This window comes from Coturnix japonica, chromosome 3, assembly GCF_054131305.1.
Source record: "Coturnix japonica strain WE chromosome 3, WE-NBRP24, whole genome shotgun sequence".
NCBI lineage: Eukaryota > Metazoa > Chordata > Aves > Galliformes > Phasianidae > Coturnix > Coturnix japonica.
In genome coordinates this window covers 17649968-17671946 of record NC_140665.1, presented here as the reverse complement: position 1 = coordinate 17671946, position 21979 = coordinate 17649968, and the positions used below count along the sequence as shown (strand labels likewise).

Sequence of the window (21979 nt, the reverse complement as noted above, 5' to 3'; positions counted from 1 at the left end):
CTGATATTCCACAGGTCCAGATATTCACAGTAAGCCTCTCCACCTGCAGGCAGCAGTGAAGTGGGCTCTTGGTGCCAACAGCTGCTTCTCATTAAGCTGGGCTGAGGTGTGCTTAAGAGGAAAGGCAGCACAGCTGTCCCCCCTCAACGCTGTGCACAGCAGCAGTGCTTGGGAAATCCATGCCAAGTGAATGAGCTGTGGGCTGCACTAGGAAAGATCTGAGAGCAGCCTGCTCTAAAGCCAAGAGATGAGTTCCTCAGGATCACCCTGGTATTATAAAGCAGCCAGATAAACCCTTAGGGGGCAGAAACCCTTCCCAAGGCTTGAAACAGGGGCAGCAAGAAACCAGCCAAGTATCACCCAGGAACAATGTGTTTCAGTGCCCACGAGGATGAATTCATTTGCAGAAGGATATGAATATTCAGTGGCCACTCCTCTGCTGCAGTAAAAACTGTTCTTTTTGGGCGTGCTGCAGGAGACCAGGAAAAGTTGTGTGGTCTGGGAGAAATTAGCTGAGGGCTGGAGTCGGGATAGTCTGAGCTCTGCCAGTGATGTGCTGTGTGTCCCTTGGCTCCTGTCCTTCCTTTACCCCACACACTGCAGCCCAGCTGGAACATGCTGGTGAGGAAAGCAATGCAGTGAAAGCACAGATATAAATGCTGCTCTGAAGCTCTCTCCTAAGCAGAGCTTTTCATTGTTATGTTCTAGGGCCAGAAGAATCACCCAGCACCTTCATTCCTCCCCTGCTGCAGGTGCACGTTGCGTCCTGGAGGTCTCACCTGTGCCTGAAGGAGCAAAGCCCCAGCTCCCCTCCTCACCAGACACATCAGCTGATGCTTCCACCAGAATATTCCCCTCTGCCTCCCTTCACAGTGCAGCAAACACAAGCAGGCTGTGCTTCTTGCTGATCCCTGCACACAATCCAGCTGCCAACCTGGACTTAGACGTGCAGCACTGAGCTGGCTCCGTATCATCCCTCGCTTTGTGAGTATAAGTGTTTTAGGTGCAAGTGTTACAGCTAAAGAGCAATAGTCACTTCTGAAGACTGCGACTGCTTCGCCACCATCAGCCAGCAACAAACTATTTTCTGCTGCTCTTTTCCTGATTGTGAAAACCATGTCTTTCAAAAAGGGCTGCAATGGAGCAGTTTCAGCCAGGCTGAAACGCTGCTTTACTGCTTGTCGGGAAGCACTGTCAGGTAGAGACCAAACCCAACGCCTTCCTGAAGTTGTGGTGTCCTCCTCTCGCCCTACCACTGCACAGCACCACAGGGGCACTGCACCAGGCTTTGTCCTACAAGTACGCTTCTTTTTTGAGCTATTCGGCCTGAACAACACCTTCTACATGTCGACACCAACACTTCATTGGTGCTCAGAATGGCCCAAGAAGAGCCATAAACGCAGATGGACCTAATGTTCCTTCCAGCCTGCAGTGGAGGCTTCTCCCAGGTGCTCAGTGGCGATGCATCCCTGTGGTTCCCAGCTGAGGTTTCTCTGTGCACACAACTCACTTCCAGGCAGTTTGGGGATTGATTTTCCTACCTGGAACTCAGCATTTCCAATTTGCCTGTGTACCACCCCAAGTGACCGTGGCACCAGATGAGCTGGGATAAGTGCAGCAAGCCCAGCAGGAGCCCGTACCTCCTACCAGCCATCCTTTCCCCCATCATCTGTAATTGTGACCTCTCCCTGCACTCACCCAGAGGGCAGCAGCTCTCCCTTGGTATGCCCCTGCCCTAGTGAGGAGGGAACTGATGCCAGCGTGCATCATCTGCTCCCTATATGGAGTTGGTGCTGGTGCCCTAACGTTCAGCCTGTTTCTGTTTCTATGCTGGCGCCCGACCTGATCCCTGTAGTCATGGAGGAGGGTTTGTGTGCCCGCTGATCTTGCCAACTGGTTGTGCTGTGCTGTGTTTTGATACTGTGGATTTTCTCTCTCTTTTTTTTTTTTTAAGTTAAATATATTCTATTGCTGTACAGCTGGAACGAAACACATTCTCTTTATGTAGCCCAGAGAAACTCTGCCAGGCCTGAATTTAGATGAGGTTTCTTCCCATGGGGCAGCAGAGGTCTGGCTGGGGTCCTCACTTCAGTGCGGCCATCTCTGCACTGCTGAGACAGTGAGAGCAAAGCCCCCCCTGTAGCTGGTGGGGTGCTCACCTTCACACTTTGAAACGACTCTGGTCACGTTCCCATAGATGAGCTGGTGCCACTGGGCAGGTGGGCTCTGGGGAGGGTATGAAGTGATCATGGTGTGACTGTGAGAGTTTGCAAGGGAACATCACAGCGGCGAGGAGGAGGACGGCGGCTACGAGCCCAGCGGGAGCAACACGTTACACCGAGGGAGCTGCAGCGATGCTGCGGCACCACCTTGCGGCTGCGGCCGTGCAATGCCCCGCAAACACGGGGGGGGAAGAGAGTTGAAAGGGTGTGAAGCCTGGGTGACCCCATCTGCTGCCCTACAGCCTGCGGAACACAGCTCTCCCCATTAGCCCCTTCACGCACTGACCTCCACGTGCATGTGGTTATAGGGAGGTGGGTGTTGCATTGGGGATGCACAGCAGAGGGGGGCCAGCACTACCAGCAAGAACAAGAACATATAGTTGGAGGGCTGTAAAGTTGTGCTGGCATTTCAGTTCAGTATGGGACTGCAAAATGGGGATCTTCATTCACATTGTGCTCCTTCAGTAAAGTAAACTCTAAGTAAAAGTGAAACTGGAAATGGATTTGGAACCAGACACGTAAGTAAAAGAGAAACGGTAATATAACTAGAAGTGGAAATGGCTGCAGGAGTGGAATCAGACATAGAAATGAAAGCAGGAGTGGAAATGGAGCCATTCCAAACCATGTTGAGTCCTTATAAGACAAGCCAGGCCAAACAAAGTGCTGTGCTGAGCTTTGCTGACTTGTGCTAGGCCAGCTGGAGCTGTACTAAGCCATGCCATTCATGGTCAAACCAACCCCATCCATTTCAAGCCAATCCAATCTGAACAAACCTGGCCCAACTCACGACAACTTGAGCCAAGTCACTTTGAACCCTGCTGTGCCAGTCTGAGCCACACAGAGCCACGCCAAATCGCGCTAGGCCAACTCCACCTGATCCATTCTGAGCCCAGTCAAGCCAAATTGTCCCAGGTTGACCCAGCCCAGGTCAATCTGAGCGGAGCCATGCAGTACCAAGCTGTGCCAATCCTACCTGATCTTATTGGAGCTGAACAGACCAGTTCCAAGCTAGGCCAATCCATGCCCAGCTACACTAAACCAAGCACTGAATCATGAATAAATCATACTGATCCAAGCTATGCCAAGCCAAGTTGTGCCAAACTGTGCCAGGCTGAGCTCTGCTGGACTGTGCTAAGCAGATCTGACCAGGGCCACTTCAAACCAAGCTGAACTGACCCTGGCCAGCTTGGTCTGAACCATTCAGTTTTGACCTAAGCCACTCTTGCCCATGCTGCACCGAGCCAGCCTGACCTGATCCAACACGAGCCAACCCAAGTTGTGCTATGCTGAGCCATTCTGAACACTACTGGGCTGACCTTACCCCATCTGCTCTGAGCTGAGACAAGCTGATTTGGTCCAAACCAATCTTGGCCAGCCACCAATCTCAGCCTGATACAAGTTGCAGCATTAAGCTTGTTAACACTCACTGATGGACAGCCCAGTCACTTGTTCAGAAAACAGTAAGAATCTCTGCCTGTGTAACAAGTAGATAATAACGATATATTGAACTCCTTGGGCCAAGCAGATAAGGAAGCTCTGCTTGAATCAGCTAATTCTGCAAAAGCCAGTATTGTGTGACCAAGGCAAGGAACTAAACGAGCATGTAAGACTGACTTTAACTCAGGCAAAAAGGTAATAACTGCCTCTAACTAGTTTTTAGGACACATGAAAGGTATTTAATCACAAGACTGGTAGTATGGAAGAGAAGCTTACCCCATCTCGAAGGCAAGGACTCACTGGAACCTTCCAGAGGAAAGCAATCTCCCAATAGAGCTGTTTCTCTCTCAGCTGCTAGCTCTTAAATGAGATTAAGGTGGATCCAGTCACACAGGTGGATTGCTCACACCTGTGCTCCCAGGGCTAGCTACACCTCTTCACCAGGTGTGCAATCACTGGTTCAGGCCATGACCCAACAGCTCCCATACAGAGTTCAACCAGCAAACACAATGAGGAAGAGAACTGACTTCATCCAGATGGTTCCAGGACCACCAACACAAAAAGACTGAACACATGCAAGGAGGCAGAACCCCATGTTAATGATCTGGGGGGAAGGTTTGGACATATACGTGCTACTTGGGAAAACCTTTGCATAATCTTTTGTACCAGGGACATACAATTAGGTGGAAGGATCCCCCTGTGCACTGGTGCCAAGAATAAAGAACGCCTGCTTCCTAACACTCCAGTCTGAGACTTAAGAGCTTTTAATGATCAACCAGTTTATGGTACCAAACCAAGCTGCACCAATTCGAGCCAAGCTATTACAAACCATGCCACGCTGACCCAACCCAAGGTGCCCTATGCCAGGTAAAGCTGCCCTGACTTAAGCCAGCCCATCCCAGGCCAACCAATGATCGTGGGGGTCAATGCCAAACATCAAAAGGTCCCAGAGGTCAAGCAAATGGGGACGCAGGAGATGCACTTTATTTCACTCACTAGAAACCATTTGTAATGAGAAACATAATTCCATGCCTACTTTGTTTGGATAGACTGCAATGCACAGCTGGCCATTCTAAGACTCAATACTCTTCTCTGCTGAGTACAGTTAACATTTGCTCGTATATAAAAACAAAGAGAAATAAATAAATAAAAGGGACAGGGGAGAGAAATCACTCTTCAGTGGCTGCCATATTCCCCCAGAAAACGAAACAGTGTTGGCTATTACTGCATTTAGATTTTTGAAGATTCTGTTTGATCATATTGTTTGTTCTGCTGCAGGCTGAAACATGTCATAAATCCTAGTAAGGAAAACTACTTTATTGACTGAGGTTGAGGTACAAAGACAAATTCTCACAATTGCTTTTTCTTCACAGATCTAGTCAGTGTGTTATACGAAGATGCCAAAAAAAGGTGGTGAAAAGTGCTTATTTCTGACTTCAAAACCAATATAAAGTCATTAAAGATGTGTATGGCAGCAATTAGTAACCCATGTGTTTAAGAACATTATTTATTTGTTTTTATAAAGAACCTTATCTTTAAACAAATTAAAAATACATTGAAAAGTCTCTATATATACACACAGTACACGTTCAAACTTCATTTCACTGTGATGCCATGGTTCAAGCAGAAAAACATAGTTCTTTTTCACAAACCCAGTTGCATTACAACCATCTTCTTCAGTCCAGCAAACCATGCTGCCAGGAAGAATACTTCATTTGTTATTTATCACCTGAACTGTTTTTCGGCCATAGTGGTAGTAGCTGTACGCAGATGTTACCGTTGTGAAAGCTGTGACGCACCTTTGAAGAGAACAGCTCCTGTAAGCCATCTGAATTCAAGCATGACAGTAAACATTAACACTTGTTTGAGAGAAGGCAACAAATCTGCTTCCATATTTGTAGCACCTGTAATTATTACTGGCATGAGAACTGACAGACACAAGTAACTATCCCTTTAGAGCAGGGAAGGGGATTGTTAAAAGAAAGTGCAAAAGACTTGAACTTATTTTAAGAAGTCCCACAGCTAAAGCACAAGTGTTGGCTTCAGCCTCTTTTGGTCTTTTCCCAGACATTAGGTAATAACCAGACTTTATTTCCAAATCAGCAGTGCTTCTCTGTGTCAAAGGCTGACATCATTCAGGTGTGAGTCAGTACCAGCCCTCCACCAACACACTGCCAGGTTCATCTACACTATTTTTAGAGTACTCACACAGTACCCTGGTAAGTCACACCTAACTTTCCTTCACTACTCACAGCGTGGAAACTCTCATAAAGTCCCACAGAAACAGCAACGCGTGTCTTTCACAGATGCAGTTTTCATTTGATGCCTGTCCTTCCTTCCTATAGTCAAGGAGGAATTGCTGATGTTTAAAAAGGCTGCAGAAATCTAGATTCCAGGGTAGCAGGTACAGTACAAGGCAAAGTAAGAAAATACTTCCTATCTATTTTTACTGATATCAAGATTTCCTTTTTAGGGGCACGTATGGCATGAATATAAGCAACCCGTGTAGCCTCACTTCCCACTTCCTTCTTTGATACTAATCTGAATACACCCTTTGTACTTGTGTGCACCACAGCCTTTCTAAAGTCTTCCTTCTTCACTGCTATTCCTGGATCTTAATGAGCCTCATTAAATAACAATATAGAGTTGCTACATCAGATAAGAATAAATGTGTAAACATTCAGCCACTGGGGACTGAGATCATTTGAGCAATGCCTTTTTGTCTCCCACAACTGGACTAATTTCAATTACTCATTTCCTAAGAAGCACATTACATTATTTTAAATGACCAAATGAAAGATGAAGAGATAGGTTACCATAACGTCTGCAGATACACGCTGTCAACATAATTGAAAACAGGAGCTGCTAAAGAAGCCGCCACCAAAATCAGCTGAACTGCTGTATTCATCTGGTAAAAGCAAAACAAGAAGCGTGACCAAAACGAAGCGTACTACACAAGGAATACCAACATACAGGTTTGTTACTTGTTTAAATATTAGTCTATGTACTACTAAAATCATAGAATCATAGAATCACAAAGTTGGAAAGGACTTACATGACCATCTAGTCCAACTGTCCTCCCATTACCATAGCTACAGCAAACCACTAAACCATATCTCCTAGCTCCCTGAGTCGCTCCATACAGGACTTGTGCTCCAGACCCCTCACCAGTTTCGTTGCCCTTCTCTGGACACGTTCCAGGGCCTCAATGTCTTTCTTGTAGTGAGGAGCCCCAAACTGAACACAATACTTGAGATGCGGCCTCACCAGAGCTGAGTACAGGGGAACAATCACCTCTCTGCTCCTGCTGGCCACTCTATTTCTTATACAGGCCAAGATGCTGTTGGCCTTCTTGGCCACCTGGGCCCACTGCTGGCTCATGTTCAGCTGAGCATCAAACACCCCCATGTCCCTTTCCTCTTCACAGTCATCCAGCCACTCATCCCCAAACCTATAGCACTGCATGGGGTTACTGTGGCTAAAGTGTGGGACCTGGCACTTGGCCTTGTTGAGCCTCATCCCATTCACCTCAGCCCAGCAATCCAGCCTATCCAGATCCCTCTGAAGGGCCTCCCTACCCTCTGGCAGACTGACACCACCTCCCAGCTTGGTGTCATCTGCAAACTTACTGAGGGCACACTCAATCCCCTCATTTAGGTCATCGATGAAGATATTAAACAAGATGGGCCCCGGAACCAACCACTGGAGGACACCATTTGTAACAGGTCGCCTTGAAACACCTTATACTCTTAAAATGTCCATGTCCTGATTGGTTCTCATGGTGAAAACCTTTCAGGATTTAAGTTGCCTCCAAATCAGTCGGCACTATCCCAAAACTGTATCCAGTAGTAGGAAACAGTCTCTTCCCTCCAAACTACACACTGCCCCAGCTAAAGTGAGATTATCTTTTATAATACATTACTACTCTTACCTTGCTAATGAAGGTTGGTTTTAGCTGGGCTGTAGCGTAACAGGGATTAAAATACCTACTGAGTGTTCTCTGTTGGGAGAGGAGAGGGAAAAATAATTGCAGTTCTAGCATATTCCGTTTGATATACGCATTCACACAACAAAAAATCACTTACAGTACAAGAGAATTACACCGCTACTGCCCTTAGATGAACCATTAGCCATCATACAGAGGTAGGAGAAAAAGTTACCAGTAGCTCTGGCTCATCTTACTCAAATTTCTTCTACCAAACACTGTTCTGCTTACAAACCCAGCACAACAACCAGCACTGGGCTATCCACCCAAGTTTGGGGCAACCATCAAGACCAGAGGAAAGTCTCTTGGTTACAACTTGTTACACACTTATTCTTTATGTATACACGTAAAAACATTTGAAATGATTCAGTCGCACTGAAAAGAGATGACAGGTTCATAACACTTTGTTTGATCTTACACACTTACCGGTGGAGAAAGAGTTTTGTATCGCACATAAAAAACAGCAGCAATGAGCGCTACGTCTCTCAGAATGATCATAGAAGTAAGTGAAACTGAAAAACCAAGGCAACAGCATCTAGTCAAAAACCACGTCCAAGGTCACAAAGAAAACATGACAAAAAAGGACACAAAACATGAAGCAAGAAATAACCACTGTCAACTTCTGAAACAGTTTTAGGCACAACCGAAGATGTTTGACACGACTTCTGAAAGGGTTTCATCTGATGGCTTCAACCAGCCTAAGCAATCTTACATCTCTGCATGTTACATCTAGCTTTGAAGAAATGACACTTGAAAGTAGCAGCAATGCATTCTGTCTGGGCAGCAGGGAGCTGGGTTTTGTTTGAGTATTCAACAGCAACAAGTAGCAAAGTACAACTGGCAAGCTGCAAACTAAACGTGGTTTTCCTTCCAGAAACAGAAGAAACCTTAACTTAAATTAGATTTCCTTTTAATACAGTGCATGCAAGCAATGACATCTTCTCACCTGGGATAAGGTTTGCACAAGTTAGGCTCACGTAGAGCACGCTGATGAGAATCTTATCAGCCAGAGGATCAAGAGCACTTCCCAATGCTGATTTCTGATTAGCCCAATTGCGCGCAATGAACCCATCCAACTAGAAAGAACAACATTCAAGAATACCGTGTTAAAAAGCGAAGAATAAAAGCAGGTGTCATATGGTGCTGTTACAGCGAGGTTTCATGAACATCATGCAATCCAGCTACGCTAACTACAAGGAAGCCTGTTAGCGGATCCTTGTCTTGCTCCTCCCACCCCCATCCCATTCTAGATTGTGGAAGTCTTTAAACACATTCCATTCTCATTATTTAAAACAAACAAACAAACACTACGACTGATGTTTTAAAAGGCACACCTGAAATTCACCTCCAATTGCACCAGCATGGAGCAGGCAATGCCCACCTGGGCACTACGTCCCCCGCAAGGGATGTATGTCACACTGCTACAAAGCAATACATGTAACACGGTAAACTTCATCTCCTCCTACACAGTGTAATTCCCATGCGAGATAGGTTCTAAACTCCAACACATGTCAACGGGATCACAGCAACCCACACTACCCCCGAAGTATTGCCAAACTCACGTCAACATACCAAATCCGTTACGCCGGCCAAAGCAAAGACACCTAGTGCAACATTGAAATTCTCTTCAACAATCAAATAGCCTAAAACCGGCGCCAAACCCATCCTTGCCATTGACAGGATATTCGGGATCGTCCACGGGTTTTCATACTGTAAAGTAAGAAAGCGAACACTTCAGGCCGGTGGTGCGGACCTGCCGTCAGTCAGCGCACAGCCGCCATAGGCAGAAGGGATTAGGAGCGCCCCACCGTGTGAGCAGGGCACAACCCGTCCCCGCTCCCGCATCCGACGTACCAGCTCAGCATAGCGCCCTGCCACGCTCCGTTCCCGTGGTGGCTGTGGAGTTGCGGCCCCGCCGCTCCCCGCCCGCCGCGCTCCGGTCCCGCCGAGGGCTGCGCGCTGCACCCAGCGGGGCTCGCGCAAGGCGAATGCGGCTCGGGCCCCCCCGGCTAAGCACAAGGCGCCCCCCGCCTCGGCCCGGCAGCCCAGAGGCCCGGCCCCGCCGTACGGCCGCCTCCGCCCCGCGCCGCGGAGCAGCCCCCAGAGCCCCCTGCCCAGCCAAGCGGCGGTCAGCATGCTGCCGGCACACCGACACAACGCCGCACACTACGCGCTGTGCGGCACCGCCCGCCGGAGCGAGCGGCCGCCCGGCGCCGCCATCCGCCTCCACACAGAGACACGGGGCTCGGCGACACGGGGCGAGCCGCGGGATGCGGCCGTGATGCGACAGGGGCGGGGCGAAGCTTTGCGACGCTTTACGGCAGCACCCGGGGCCTAGTGCTCCCCGCAGGCGCACAGCGGGAGAGTCGGCCCACAGCTACCGGCAGGAGGCAGGGCATGGCCAACATCCTGCATGCAGGGAGCTGTGCGACGGGGGAGGGCTAAACTCCTAGCTCATATGTGCCTTCACCAGTCCTGGAAGGAAGAAGTGGATGGCTTGCTTTGCCATAAGGCTTCTCCAAGAGCAAAGATCTCTTGTGCTCCTCCCAGCCTTGTTTGCTTTGGCTCGATGAAGGGTAGGAGTTGATTTCTGCAGCCCTGCCCTGCCAGGAGCCTCATCACATTCAACAAAGGGAAGGGCAAAGTCCTGCAAACATGGAGGTGGAACAGCCCCACACATGGGGCACCCACAAGGGGGAGGCGAAGCAGAGCCCCACTTGTGAAATAGCTGTGCTGTTGTATTTGTGTCTGTCACAACACTGCCCTGGGGCACATTGTGCAACGGGGAAAGGGAGGGAGGGAAAGGGAGAGAAAAAATAAATCACTGAATGGAAAAGGTGGAAGACCAAAGCTAAGATTCTTGTAGTTTATATATCTTATCATTTAGAATTAAAAAGGGGAAAAAACAGCCGTAAAGTTGCAGAAGCTCAACGTGAAACAGATCCAGATGTGCTCATGGGGCAGGCTGCAAGTCAGGGCACTCCACTGCTGCACGTTCCTCAGTCCACTCCAGATACACTAATGACGTCCCAAAGTTTATTGCAGCAGCTCTTCTCACATCGTCTGAAGCTGGTAAAGTCTCAAGCCTTTCTTCAGGAGATAACCCTGATCGTTCAGGGATTCAATAAAGCTCTCAAAATCAAATACCTGCAGTTGGAGGAAGGGTGGGAGAGACAAATGTAAATGCCAAACTGGAAACAATAAAATCCATCTGATAAAACAAATTAATTAAAAGAACTGTAGTATTCGTGCATTACTTAGTGAACTGAATTGAGCTAGAACTGAGTTAGTTTCCTTCACAAACCAATGACCTACAAGCAGGTAACACCCATCAGTTGCACCCTTTGCCTGTACACCATTCACAAACACACCCAAAGAATGCCGAGTAGCACACATATAAAACCAAGTTCTGAAACACAAGTGCTGAGTAAAAGTCTATTCTTGACAGCTCTCACTGATTTCCAAGTATTTATAATGTACCTTTTGCCCATCCAATATTCTGCATTGAATATATAAACACAACAGTCTAAATAAATACAATAAAAGTAATTCTGACTGCTTTAAAGACAGGTTTGATTTCCAGACTTACTTGTATTTGTAGCTCCTTTGCAACCTGTCGAAGTTGTTGCAAATCAAAGAGATTGTTGTAAGTTCTTTCTGCAATACTGTTAAGGGCAGAGACAAATCTTTTTGCCTGTGACCGATTGCTCATCCCAGAGCCATGCTGTGAACGTTCAAAGTCCAGTTTTCCAAACTCATCCGAGTAGGTTCCCAGCATGCTAAGATAAATATGTCAAAAGAAATGGGACATGAAGGCAAAAATATGTGTACTTCCTTTCTGAAACATCCCTGTTTGAGATGCAGAGTTTTCAGATGACAGTGACTTTCTCCTAGGGAATGGTTTCCTATCAAGGGAACATAGAAAAAGCATCTGTCCAAATCACATCTGAGCTTAATTTGTTCAACAGCAAGAACAGACAGTGATCACACTAGAGGAAAATCTTTGGCAGCACCTAAATTACTGTGGACTGATATTAAGAACTGCTGCAATGATACAGCTCCAAGGTTTAAGTGGTAGGATTTGAATGAGGGCTGCTGTCAGTTTTAAACAGCAATTAAAAACTCTGAATGTTGGTTTTTGGGAGCTACATTTGCTCAAGTCATTTCTTCACTGTGTTTGCATGTTTGTTTTAGGAAGTGAATGAATAGCAACACAGTGCTTTATTTGTAAAGCACTGCATATTACCTGTATTTCATGATTTCTATCACATCCTCAGCGTCTTCCTTGGTACATTTCTCCCTTAACTCCAGCCTGGATCGTGCCTTTAAACAAAGTACATCAGAAAGGTATATTGAAGATATTACGCCTGATGAGAGAAAAAGCTACAGCCCTGCCCCGCATAATGCTACAATAAGCAGTTTTTAAGAGCTCAAAGACAGAATCTGAGCATAGAGAATATAGATGACAGCTTCATTTTGATAGCATTTCATCATCTCTTTCACACACATGATATCAAGATGTAGGCTGCAGTTTTTAACAGCTTCTTCTCAGGAAACTGCACATCACAAATAAGGTCACTGAGACAGTGTTACAAAAAATAGTAACAATTCAAGATGGGCAGCAGTTTGTCCCGGCCAGCACCTTCCTTTGCCTCTTAAGAGATAAATAGGTTTTATTTCTAGCTCCTTAGCGATGTTTTATTTCATAATAGGCTTTTAGCAACAGTAGCTCTTAAAGCATTTGTAAGTCTCTTAAAAAAAAAAACAACAAACACAATGGAAAAAACCCACACACAAACGATAACTCTGCAGTATCGGAGTCACATAGGAATAATGTCTTTGTTTTCAATCCTTCAAGTATTAAAGCTTGAATTTACCTCCGTAAGTCGAATCAGCGACTCCAGCTGCCTGGTGGTGATTGGTGTGCTGCTTGGCCCCTGGTTCTGTTTCCGAAGCTCAAGGTAGAACTCCTGAAGGACCTGAGCAGCTTCTGGAGATAAGTGTGGGTGAACGTACTGCCGAGCATAACCAACGTACTTCCTCAGCAGCTGATGTGGAATGGCATCAAAGTTTTCTCCTGGCGAGATCTAAGGCAATCACAAACAAGGGTCTTAGATTTCTGATCTGCCATCAGAACCTTATAGAACACAACCCAGTTTTTAAACAAACTTTTCATCTATGCTTTATCTGGTGACATCTTTCTGAAGATCCAAACATATATTGGAAGGGTTTTGATTCTACATATATGAGCTGTATTCTTTTAAAGTCAATGCACCATATTTAGACACGTCATTAAACACACTTGGCCAGTTCACAAAAAGCAGAGGTTTGTAATCTGCGCTCTTTAGCATCAAATATAAATCAACCTTATCAAGAATTCTTTTTCAAAAAGAGAAAACCCCATTTCCTAATTGTTACAAGATACATCACTACAGAAGGTTAAGCCATTGCTCCTGACACCTCATTTCATAGAGTGCAAGGGGCAGCACTTTGCTTTTCCAAAAACACTTCTGATCACAGAAGTTTAACTAAAAAAATAGTTTTCCCCCTATAATCCTCAGCCTTCCTTGGTTTGCAGACATCCAAGTGTTTGCTTACACACTGCTTTCTTTTCATTCAGTATTTCAAAGCATATCATGTTATAAAAAATGACGTAGCTCTTCACTGAAAGCAGCGAGCATTTTCATGCAAAATACCTTCCCGTTACCCAAAATAACAAATAATAAAGCAGCCCAGCTGATAAATTCTCTCCTGTATGAACTGACACAATTTTAGCAACTCCAGCATAGATAGATGATGTCAGCGACAACAGATAAGTTGTAGAAACTGGAGATTTCAATACTTGTTATTTAATTCAGAGCCAAATCTCATGAGAAAAAATGGGAGACTGAAGACATCCAGCAAGTCAGGGCTGCCAGGCCCATGGCAAAGAGCAGCACAGGAACAGACACAGCAGGAAGCACAGGAGGAGCGCTACCTTTAGTCTTTCAAGCAGGGGCTGATCTGAAACAACTTCAAGAACAGAGCGATCCTGCACGTTGGTACGGCTCACAGCCGCGCTGCTGCACGCTGCCTGCTTCCCAGCTCGGATTGCCATCACGTGCTCCGACAGCAAATGATCGTGATCTTCATTTGGGGTGTCCAGCAAAATAAAAACTAAGTCAAATCTTGACAGTAAAGCACTCCCCATTCTACAGTAAAAACAAGAACAATACAATGCTTGTATAAAAGTAGCAGACTACAGCAACTCTGCTGTATATCAAAGACAGAGAATCCTGTCCATTTCAATCAAAACAAAGCAGAACAGCAATTTGTCTCCCAAGAAGCATGAAAAATTACTCTAGAAATCAATTTTATAGCAGACTGGCAGAAGCTCCTGTTCCAGAACGTGAACCATACAAGCAGCATTTCAGGAAGTGCTTACTTTAAGTTCTCAGACACTGTTTTGGCTTTGTTATAATGCCCTCCAACTGGGTTTGCTGCAGCAACAATAGACGTTCTGGCTGGCAAGCTGCAAACAATACCAGCCTTGGCAAGGCTGATACTTTGCTGTTCCATGGCTTCCAGCAAAGCCTGATGCTGGCTTCCCATCTTATCAAATTCATCTATTCCACAAATACCTGGAAATAATTAGCACAGGACAAAGATCCATTAGAAAACACACTAACTGATGGACAAGCATATGCTACAGTCCCACACAGTGTCAGAAACCCAATTCCATTTCTAGATTCTATGCCAGTATTGTACTTCAAACTTTTTCAACCCAGTCAGACAAGCACTGCAGGGTTGTCTTACAACTCAGCAGCACCTCACCCCACTCTGTTTGTTCATATTAAGTATGTAACATTACCTTGATCTCCAAGCACTAAAGCACCAGCTTCCAAGGCAAAATCTCCAGAAGCGCCATCTCTAGACAAAGTAACTGTCAGGCCAGAGCTGGTGGAAGTATTACCACACACATACACACCTCGAGGAGCAACGTTACACACTGCCTAGAAGAGAAGGAAGGAACAATTTCATAAGCCTTATTCTAGAGAAGCAGTACAAAGTAAAACAAATCTGTTTCTTTCCATTTAACATGGCCCAACAGTCAAGTCAGAACTCCTATTTCTATAAATTATTAGGAATAACTACTTGTTGTAATTAAAATAAATAAAAATAAAATTGTAATTAATTGTAAAAACAATTGTAATTGTTGTAATTAAAATAAATAAAATAAAAAAAGTTTGTAATTTGAACAGATCGACAAAACACAGACGTGCTGCAATTAAATTTCTCTAGAATACAGTTATCATCACTGGATTTTCCTAGTAAATCTCCATAGTTAGTGGTGCCTATACTTAAATGGAAAGATAACACCCATTGTATATTTGCTCAGTGCCAGATAAGACAGGCACCAACTACAAAGTTAAACAAACTAACAACAAAAAAGCACAATAACAAAAACCACCACAGTCTGGCTCCTGCACAGCTTTGTTATCCTCTTTGTCTTTTTTTTCCCCCAGAGAAAGTGATGACTGAGAGGTGCTTTGTCTCAGGGTCTCATTGAAGGACTGGACTAATAGTTCATTTTGAATGACATTCTGTTATTTAGGAATGCCATTAAGAAAAGAAACATTTTTCTGATGCCAGAATTTCCTGAGTCAGTGCAAAAAATAATTTAAAATATTGTTTAAGAGGAAGAAATTCTACTAGCAAATTCTATCATACAAATACGCCCACCAAGACTCCTACAAAAGTAGCAGCAGGTTCCTTTCCCAAAGGTCAAAGATCTGGGCCAGCAAGATAGAAATAGTGTAAGAGAATGGAAATAGACCTTGCTGATGGTGAGCAGCATGGTACTTATAAGAATGCACTTATTCAATTTGACAGCAGGTCAGCTAAAAGACAAGGAGGAGCAAAACATCTCACTAGGGAGGAAGGCCAGTGAAATGAGCTAACAAGGGAAGGACAACAAGCCTACGCAGTATTTGAAATCTCACAGGCTTGACTGAGTATATCTGCTTGGATAAGTGCTTTAACAGGCTGGTTCTCTTCTGGAAAGAGACATCTCAAAACCCATTTGGGAACCATGCTATACCTGAGGTCTTCATGATAAACGAAGAGATCTCTCCAGCTAGGTAAGGCAGCAAGGAATTCAGGAAAAATGCAATTATACAGTAGGAACAAATAAATCCATACTTGCAACATTTGACTTTTTCCTAATCCTGGATCTCCGACGATCAGAACATGTGGATCTCCTCGCACTGGGATTCTGTTCTTGTCATCGACAAACTTCTGACATCCTCCAAACAAGGCCAGGGCCAAGCCTGCCTTTACAATCTGCAGCGGTACATACAAACACCAGTAAGTATTCAGTCCTGCAGATCAACACTGGCAACTCCCCACATCTGTTTGTAAGAACTCTTTCTGGATGAAAGAACTTTAATCCCATAAGAAAGTTCCACGGGCATAAAGCTGCCTCGTCTGTTCACATACTGGAACAACAGTGCAGTCACTCACAAATACAGCCCCTGCTCCTTCCCTGCACCTCCAATAAACTTCATACATCCTGCAGGAGTTTAATGTGGCACAAACATTTCAAACCGCAGCTACAAGCAGAGCTGATACATTGCGTACCTCATGGCCGTAGATTGCAGGACAAAGAGAGCTGAAAGACAAAGCATACTGTAACCCAGGAGGAATGCAGATCTCACATTCATTAATTAATCACTTGTTCTGTCTCTTTGTCCCAAAATACTTTTATAAACACGTCCACTTTTTGCTTAGTTGTTGAATTCTTAGGGTCAGTTTAAATATAAAAGCAGTATTGAATTCCTCAAAATGTTCAGATAACCAGATATACTTGAAACAATAAGAAAAACCTCTCATCTGAGTTTGCACAAATGCATAGAACCAGTTTCCCCATGGCTATTGCATGTAACCATGCAGTAATGACCATCCTGATCTTTATCAAATAACTACATACAACTCCCTTCTAAAGGTGCTGCAGTTTTCTGTCTTTGACTCCACTGGGAGGAGCTGAGGGATGGTCAGTTGGACAGGTACCTTTCCATCTGAGCTGAGGGTCTTTAGAGAACCCTCTAATCAGTTCTCTCACCTCTTTTCTCTGCTGTGGAAAAGCAGAGCAGACAACAAATCACGCTCATGAGGAGTTAAAATTAGTTACTGAGGAGCACAAATGAATGAATTGCTTTATTTACCCGTAGCTTTCTATCTCAGGGTTGATCTGAAACATTCTGAACTTCCCTGATTCCAAAGCTTTCATTTGCATCCCCTACTGCAATACTTCCTCTGGAGACCTTCGCCCACTATGGTGTGTTAAATCTATACACTATATATTGTCCAAGCCTCAGACATCTCAGAGCTTTAAGAACAGCTGCCATGTTGGACTGAATTTGCTCACACCTAACCTAGCTCTGATACAACTTACTTCACAATAATCCTGAAGAGATTTTCCTCAGCTTGAATTTCTTGAACAGCATAGAGGTCCTTCAGTGAAAACTCCATGAACGATCGTTGAAAAGTCTCCTCCTCAAAATTCTTTGTTTTTTGACCTTTACTGTTGCTGACAGAATTTGCCTCAATGTACAACAAGAACACACACTTGTCATTCTTATTTTTAGATGCTCCTGTTAGAAAGATTGACAGACAATTAAGAAATAATTTTTGCAATGATTTTTAAGTACCAATGTTACTTAAAAAAGGCACAAGATAATTAAAAAAACTAAGGTACAGGTATGTGCAAAATACAGGCTGTTCATATCTTAAATAGTTCACAGAATCACAGAATTATCAAGGTTGGAAAAGACCTAGAAGATCATCCAGTCCAACCATCACTAATACTTCCCAGCTAAATCATATCCCTCAATATATCCTATCATATAATGATATATCCTGTCATATAATATCCTAATCATGTATCCCTTCAACACCTACATCTTCAAAAATGGATGTACAGTGACTTACATCTTCTAGTTGCATTTTGTTCATTAAGTTCCATGCTCTTAGGTATATACATACCTTAGCAATTAAACATTTTCTATATCCTCGAGAGAACAATTACCGAGCAGTGAATGCAGTAATGAACGCACACAGTAAATCACTACTGAAATTCTCTACAATTACATTCATTCTACTACAGCTATGCACAGCATAGTTCTTCACTTGGGAGAAAAAAAGTTTAAGATTTCTCCAGGGAGGACTAAGTTGAGAAAGATAATATGCCTTCACAGTAGTGTGATGGTTTTCCTGTCCTTTGAAGAGATATCAAGGGGAAAAGGTTAAGCAAAAAAATGAATCTTAATGAGACTTGAAGAAATAAGGATGTCCTTCTCATATTATTAGTTCAGAGAAGGTTTTCCTATCAGCTGATATACTATGACACTCTGTGTCAGCACTGCCACTTCAGGACTAGCATTACCACAGACCAGTGAGTTGCAGAAGACAATGCCCAGCTATCATTAGACATTAGAGTCAGTGCTCCTCTCAAACAGCAAAGCGCCTTACTTGTTCAAAATGACGCCTTGTTGTGAAATTCTGGGAACTTTTAGAGATATACACTTAGCTCTTGAACAACTTTGAAAGCTCAAATGGAACGGGAGGGCTGCTTATCTCGTACAATCAACAGAAAAGCCACAGACACGGGAAGAAGTCTTCCAGGATACATCTCTTACCTTCCTCAGTGCTGGACACCTTAACTACCCCCGTAATTGTGACCACGTCTCCTGGGACACAACTGTCCACAAGATCTTGAACCAGCTCACATTCAATCGTGCGAGGGATTCGGCCTGCTTCTCGCTGATCATCTGACATGAGCTCCTGGACCCTGCAACACACAAACCCGTACCACACTAACTCTGTGCATAGCATTCCCAATTCAATTACATCATACAAATTCTGTAGACACTAACTTCTAACCAGTCCTTTCTGAATTGAGATGGGAGGCACGAGAAATGTCTTGATCAGCACTAGAAACAACAGGAAAGCTGGGGAAGGACACCAGCAGTGAAGGGACAAGAGCTAAGGGCTCTGAACTGAAAGAGCATAGAGAGATTAAAGTTACGCAGTATAAAACAGAGTGAGCCACTCTGTCACTACTGGACTGCCCTGTTGTATTACATTTTTGTGCAGAAAGGAAAGAAGCTTACTTAACAGACTGCCAGTCCACTGTGGTAGTTAAAGGAGAGCTCCTGTCAGGTGTGAATGACCGGCCACGGCACTCAGGAACAAGGCACTGTAACAGTATTAATTCCAATTCATTCTCAAGTCTCTTTAATAACAGTTTGTTGGGTTGTTTTTTTTTTTTCTATTTTCTTTTTTTTTCCCAAAAAGAAAGTAAGCAAAACAATGAGATTTATTAACACAATTTCAGAGGAAAAATCCAAGTCAAATTAAAGTTATAAATTAACATCTACATCAATAATAAAGAGCTGCCAAGCACAGCTAGCTGATCCCTGATTCAGCTGTTGGAACAAACACACGTGATCGGTACAATCCCCTCCTTTTTTGACAGGAGATCCTACAAAGTGCTTTGTCTCACCAGGATACATTTTTTCCAAACAAGGTCACATAGGAATGCAAAGTTGGATGGTAAATTCAATCTTTTTCTAACGTGTTCATTGTTTAATCTAGCTTTAAACATCTGAACTACTCCCCCTCACACCCACCTATTTTGAATACTACCAGCGTTGCTATGTTTCAAAACCCTAGAGAAATGCAAAAGGGAAAACCATAAAGTTAGATGATTTTAACTTACCTTGGTTGGAAGAGTGTACTTTCCATCAGGCAGAGGAACGCTCTGAACATCTCCACACGTGCCACACACGAAGGCCAGCTTAGTGCACAGAGGCTTAATGTTACTGACACGTACAACAGTGCCACGCAAGGCGATGTATTTCCCGTAACAGTTGGCCCGAACATTTTTCAGCTGAGTCAGTGGCTCATAGTTGTACAGTCTACAAAAGATGTTAAGCAAGAACAATTTGAAAGCTTACCACACTTAATGGATGAACCAAGAATGCTGCAGCCATACAAAATGAAGAGGCATACATGCTAACAGTAACCTTGAGCAGTGAGTCTGGAAATAGCGTCACGGAGCTGAGTCTCTCAGCAAAACAAGTAAACCTTCAGCACCATGCATGGACAGGGCGATCCTTACAAAATAGGCTAAGAGATGTTCCTGCAAACAGAACAAATACCCAATGTCCATTACCTGGCATGGATGAGGGGAACATTTATTATGGGCTCTCCATCCAATGGCAACCCTTCCTGCACCTGCAGCTCTGCAGCATGCCTTTCAAGGTCCTTGGTTAGCACCTATATAGAAGGGCAAACATCAATGTAGTACATCATACAACATGGATGCAGTTGGCTGTTCTTTGACTGCTATCTGTCACATTAGGGAAGACTAGAAAGTGAAGACTAGAAAGAAGACAGCGACTCCCGCTATTGTGTCTTCCTGCTTCTGCCCAGTTCTAAGCTTTATTCTAAGAGGAATTTAAAATAATGACATTTGTTAAGTTTCTTTAGTTAAAAAAATAATCTATAATAATCTTTAATCCTGGTCAATGTGTGGAGAGTCTGAGAATCTGCCTTTCATCAACTAGTGAAATGCTATAGGAGGTCCTGAATTGAGCCAGGAATTCCTGCACCTGCTCCCACATCCAGCCACCAGGAATGGCTCCACTGCATGAGCTGGGGCAAACCACCCAGGCAACCCACAATACATTAATAAAACAGGAATTAGACGTCCCTATTAGCTATCTGTTAGAATTCCACTTAGTTTTGGTCAACTGTTTTGATGACAAATATATAAAATACAATAAAACATTCACATCTATCAGCAGTTCAAGTTTACCTGATGAATTGCCAGACCCATGCACTGCAGTATTTTCTGAGGCATATCCCGTAACTCAGTAGACACATTTGGTATGGATTTAGTTAATTCTCTGTCTTCTATCAGTTCCTTATAATCCACAAGGATGCTTCCCTTTCTTTCTATTTCATCCTGTGAAACATTTCAAGTTATAAAATACACTTCAAATGATAAGCACCACACAAAGAAAACGTCATAAACATTTCATCGCTGTGATGGAGATCGTCTTTGGAAGAAAAAACACAAAAAATATATGCAACTGCATCAATATAATGAGATACATACACACATGCACAAATATATACTTACTTTATCATAGAGTTCAATGCGTTGCATAAAAAACTTCTCAAAGGCTTGTGTCTTCTGCACAAAAGGTGACTTGTCAGCATAAGCTAAACAGAAACACACAGCGTTAGTAACTGACAAACAGTTATTAACACTTCACTAAATACAGAAACAGGCAGCTCCTCTTTCATTCTACTTCTGCATTCTGTAACAGAGGAAGACGGATTCTCTCTACAGTATGACTAAGTAATACAGTAGTATCAGTACAGTATTAGTAATACATACAGTAATGTTCTGTTACAAGGTCTCTGACAAAAGAACTGTGTCTACACTGACAGAGGTCAAGCAGGTAAGAGAAAAGCACAGCAGAGGCATCTACATGCCAGCATGACAGACTGCATGCTTCATGTAGCTAACTGAACATATTTTCATCATGTTTATCAATAGTTTATACTTCATGCTATTCAAAACTCCTTCCTAAGGCTCACAGCCCACAGATATTTCAGTATGCTACAAGACTAATTTTATTACATCCACCTTCTCACACAACAAACATGAATTTAGTGCTGCTCTGCTGCTACACAGGAGGCTCGAATTCCAAGAGTTGGACTCGATGATCTCTAAGGTCCCTTCCAACCCACACGAGACTGTGATACTGTGATACTGTGTAATTTCAGTTGCTTTCTATTCCTCTTATCCCCTCTACGTGTAACTAGACCTAGAGAAATGTGATAAGGTTATTAGCTAGACTCGAGTCTGCAAATACCTTCAGAGAAATAAAGCTTCCAGCCTTTATATGGAATAAACTGGTCCAGTGTTGACTGAACGAGCCGAGAACTCGCTGAAAGAGATTAAAACAAGGTGGATACGAGCAGCTTCACAGATCCCAGCGCTCTGAGTGCACCAGGGGACAAGCAGAGGAGGAGCCGGCTCACCAGGATCGGGCGCTCTCTTCAACTCCACCTTCTGCGCCCTTCCCCTCCAGCTTCCTCGCCAACCTCCCCGCCAGCCCTGGAAGCCTCGTCCCCGGGGGCAGCCCCTGCCCCTGAGGTCCCTGCTCATGGCAGCAGAACAGCGTTAATACGAATCTCTGTAGGGCTCACGGATCTCCTCACAGAACCTCGCAGGCGGGAAACCGGTTCCTCAGCGGCGCCTGCGCACTGCTAAAGGAAG

At 44.3% G+C, this 21979-nt stretch overlaps 3 protein-coding genes across 10 annotated transcripts in view; 1 reads left to right on the top strand and 2 right to left on the bottom strand.

The window, feature by feature from the left end:
• The window catches only part of STUM (stum, mechanosensory transduction mediator homolog), a 37310-nt gene extending 32166 nt beyond the window's left edge, over positions 1-5144 (top strand). For 2 of the 4 annotated variants that reach the window (XM_085542903.1, XM_085542904.1), the window contains exon 4: positions 753-5144. The gene's annotated coding sequence lies outside the window, so the exon portion shown is untranslated. Of the gene's footprint in view, positions 1-708 lie in introns of all 4 variants that reach the window. The other 2 variants (XM_032443639.2, XM_032443640.2) reach the window with 1 other exon arrangement.
• A 4-nt stretch (positions 5145-5148) lies between these two features.
• CRLS1 (cardiolipin synthase 1) lies at positions 5149-9941 on the bottom strand. 3 transcript variants are annotated; one of them, XR_014944534.1, is made up of 7 exons: positions 9499-9938; positions 9217-9354; positions 8591-8720; positions 8071-8156; positions 7577-7659; positions 6476-7467; positions 5149-5458 (listed from the first exon to the last, which is right to left on the bottom strand). XR_014944534.1 is itself a non-coding variant. In XM_015857066.2 (7 exons), the coding sequence occupies exons 1-7, from the start codon at positions 9778-9780 to the stop codon at positions 5371-5373; spliced, it is 885 nt and encodes a 294-aa protein (XP_015712552.2). In that variant the 5' UTR covers positions 9781-9941; the 3' UTR covers positions 5149-5370. The 3 variants fall into 3 exon arrangements, 2 of the variants coding, with proteins under 2 accessions (XP_015712552.2, XP_015712553.2); XM_015857066.2 differs by having other exon boundaries at positions 6476-6567; positions 7591-7659; positions 9499-9941; XM_015857067.3 differs by having other exon boundaries at positions 5149-5487; positions 6476-6567; positions 7591-7659.
• Positions 9942-10496: 555 nt separating this feature from the next.
• MCM8 (minichromosome maintenance 8 homologous recombination repair factor) lies at positions 10497-21954 on the bottom strand. Of its 3 annotated transcripts, none has more exons than XR_014944531.1 (18): positions 21742-21954; positions 21573-21647; positions 20831-20913; positions 20504-20653; positions 19859-19962; positions 19403-19601; positions 18795-18880; positions 18321-18472; positions 17078-17276; positions 16264-16294; positions 15826-15966; positions 14495-14636; positions 14069-14264; positions 13622-13770; positions 12522-12731; positions 11891-11967; positions 11234-11423; positions 10497-10791 (listed from the first exon to the last, which is right to left on the bottom strand). XR_014944531.1 is itself a non-coding variant. In XM_015857061.3 (18 exons), exons 1-18 carry the CDS (start codon positions 21866-21868, stop codon positions 10699-10701), a joined length of 2469 nt encoding a protein of 822 aa, XP_015712547.2. In that variant the 5' UTR covers positions 21869-21954; the 3' UTR covers positions 10497-10698. The 3 variants fall into 3 exon arrangements, 2 of the variants coding, with proteins under 2 accessions (XP_015712547.2, XP_085399022.1); XM_015857061.3 differs by having other exon boundaries at positions 13622-13835; XM_085542896.1 differs by lacking the exons at positions 18795-18880; positions 21742-21954 and having other exon boundaries at positions 13622-13835.
• Positions 21955-21979: the final 25 nt, after the last annotated feature.

Excerpts from the sequence above, each read along its gene's own strand:
- MCM8 (XM_015857061.3), bottom strand. The coding sequence starts at position 21,868 with ATGAGCAGGGACCTCAGGGGCAGGGGCTGCCCCCGGGGACGAGGCTTC. Across the intron at positions 21,648-21,741 it reads GAAGAGAGCGCCCGATCCTG|CGAGTTCTCGGCTCGTTCAG; the intron begins GTGAGCCGGCTC and ends AATCTCTTTCAG. Across the intron at positions 14,637-15,825 it reads GAAAAAGTCAAATGTTGCAA|GCAGTGTGTAACGTTGCTCC; the intron begins GTATGGATTTAT and ends CTTCTCTTCTAG.
- CRLS1 (XM_015857066.2), bottom strand. The coding sequence starts at position 9,780 with ATGCTGACCGCCGCTTGGCTGGGCAGGGGGCTCTGGGGGCTGCTCCGC. Across the intron at positions 6,568-7,590 it reads AACCAACCTTCATTAGCAAG|ATGAATACAGCAGTTCAGCT; the intron begins GTAAGAGTAGTA and ends TGCTTTTACCAG. Across the intron at positions 5,459-6,475 it reads GTGTATCTGCAGACGTTATG|GTGCGTCACAGCTTTCACAA; the intron begins GTAACCTATCTC and ends TTCTCTTCAAAG.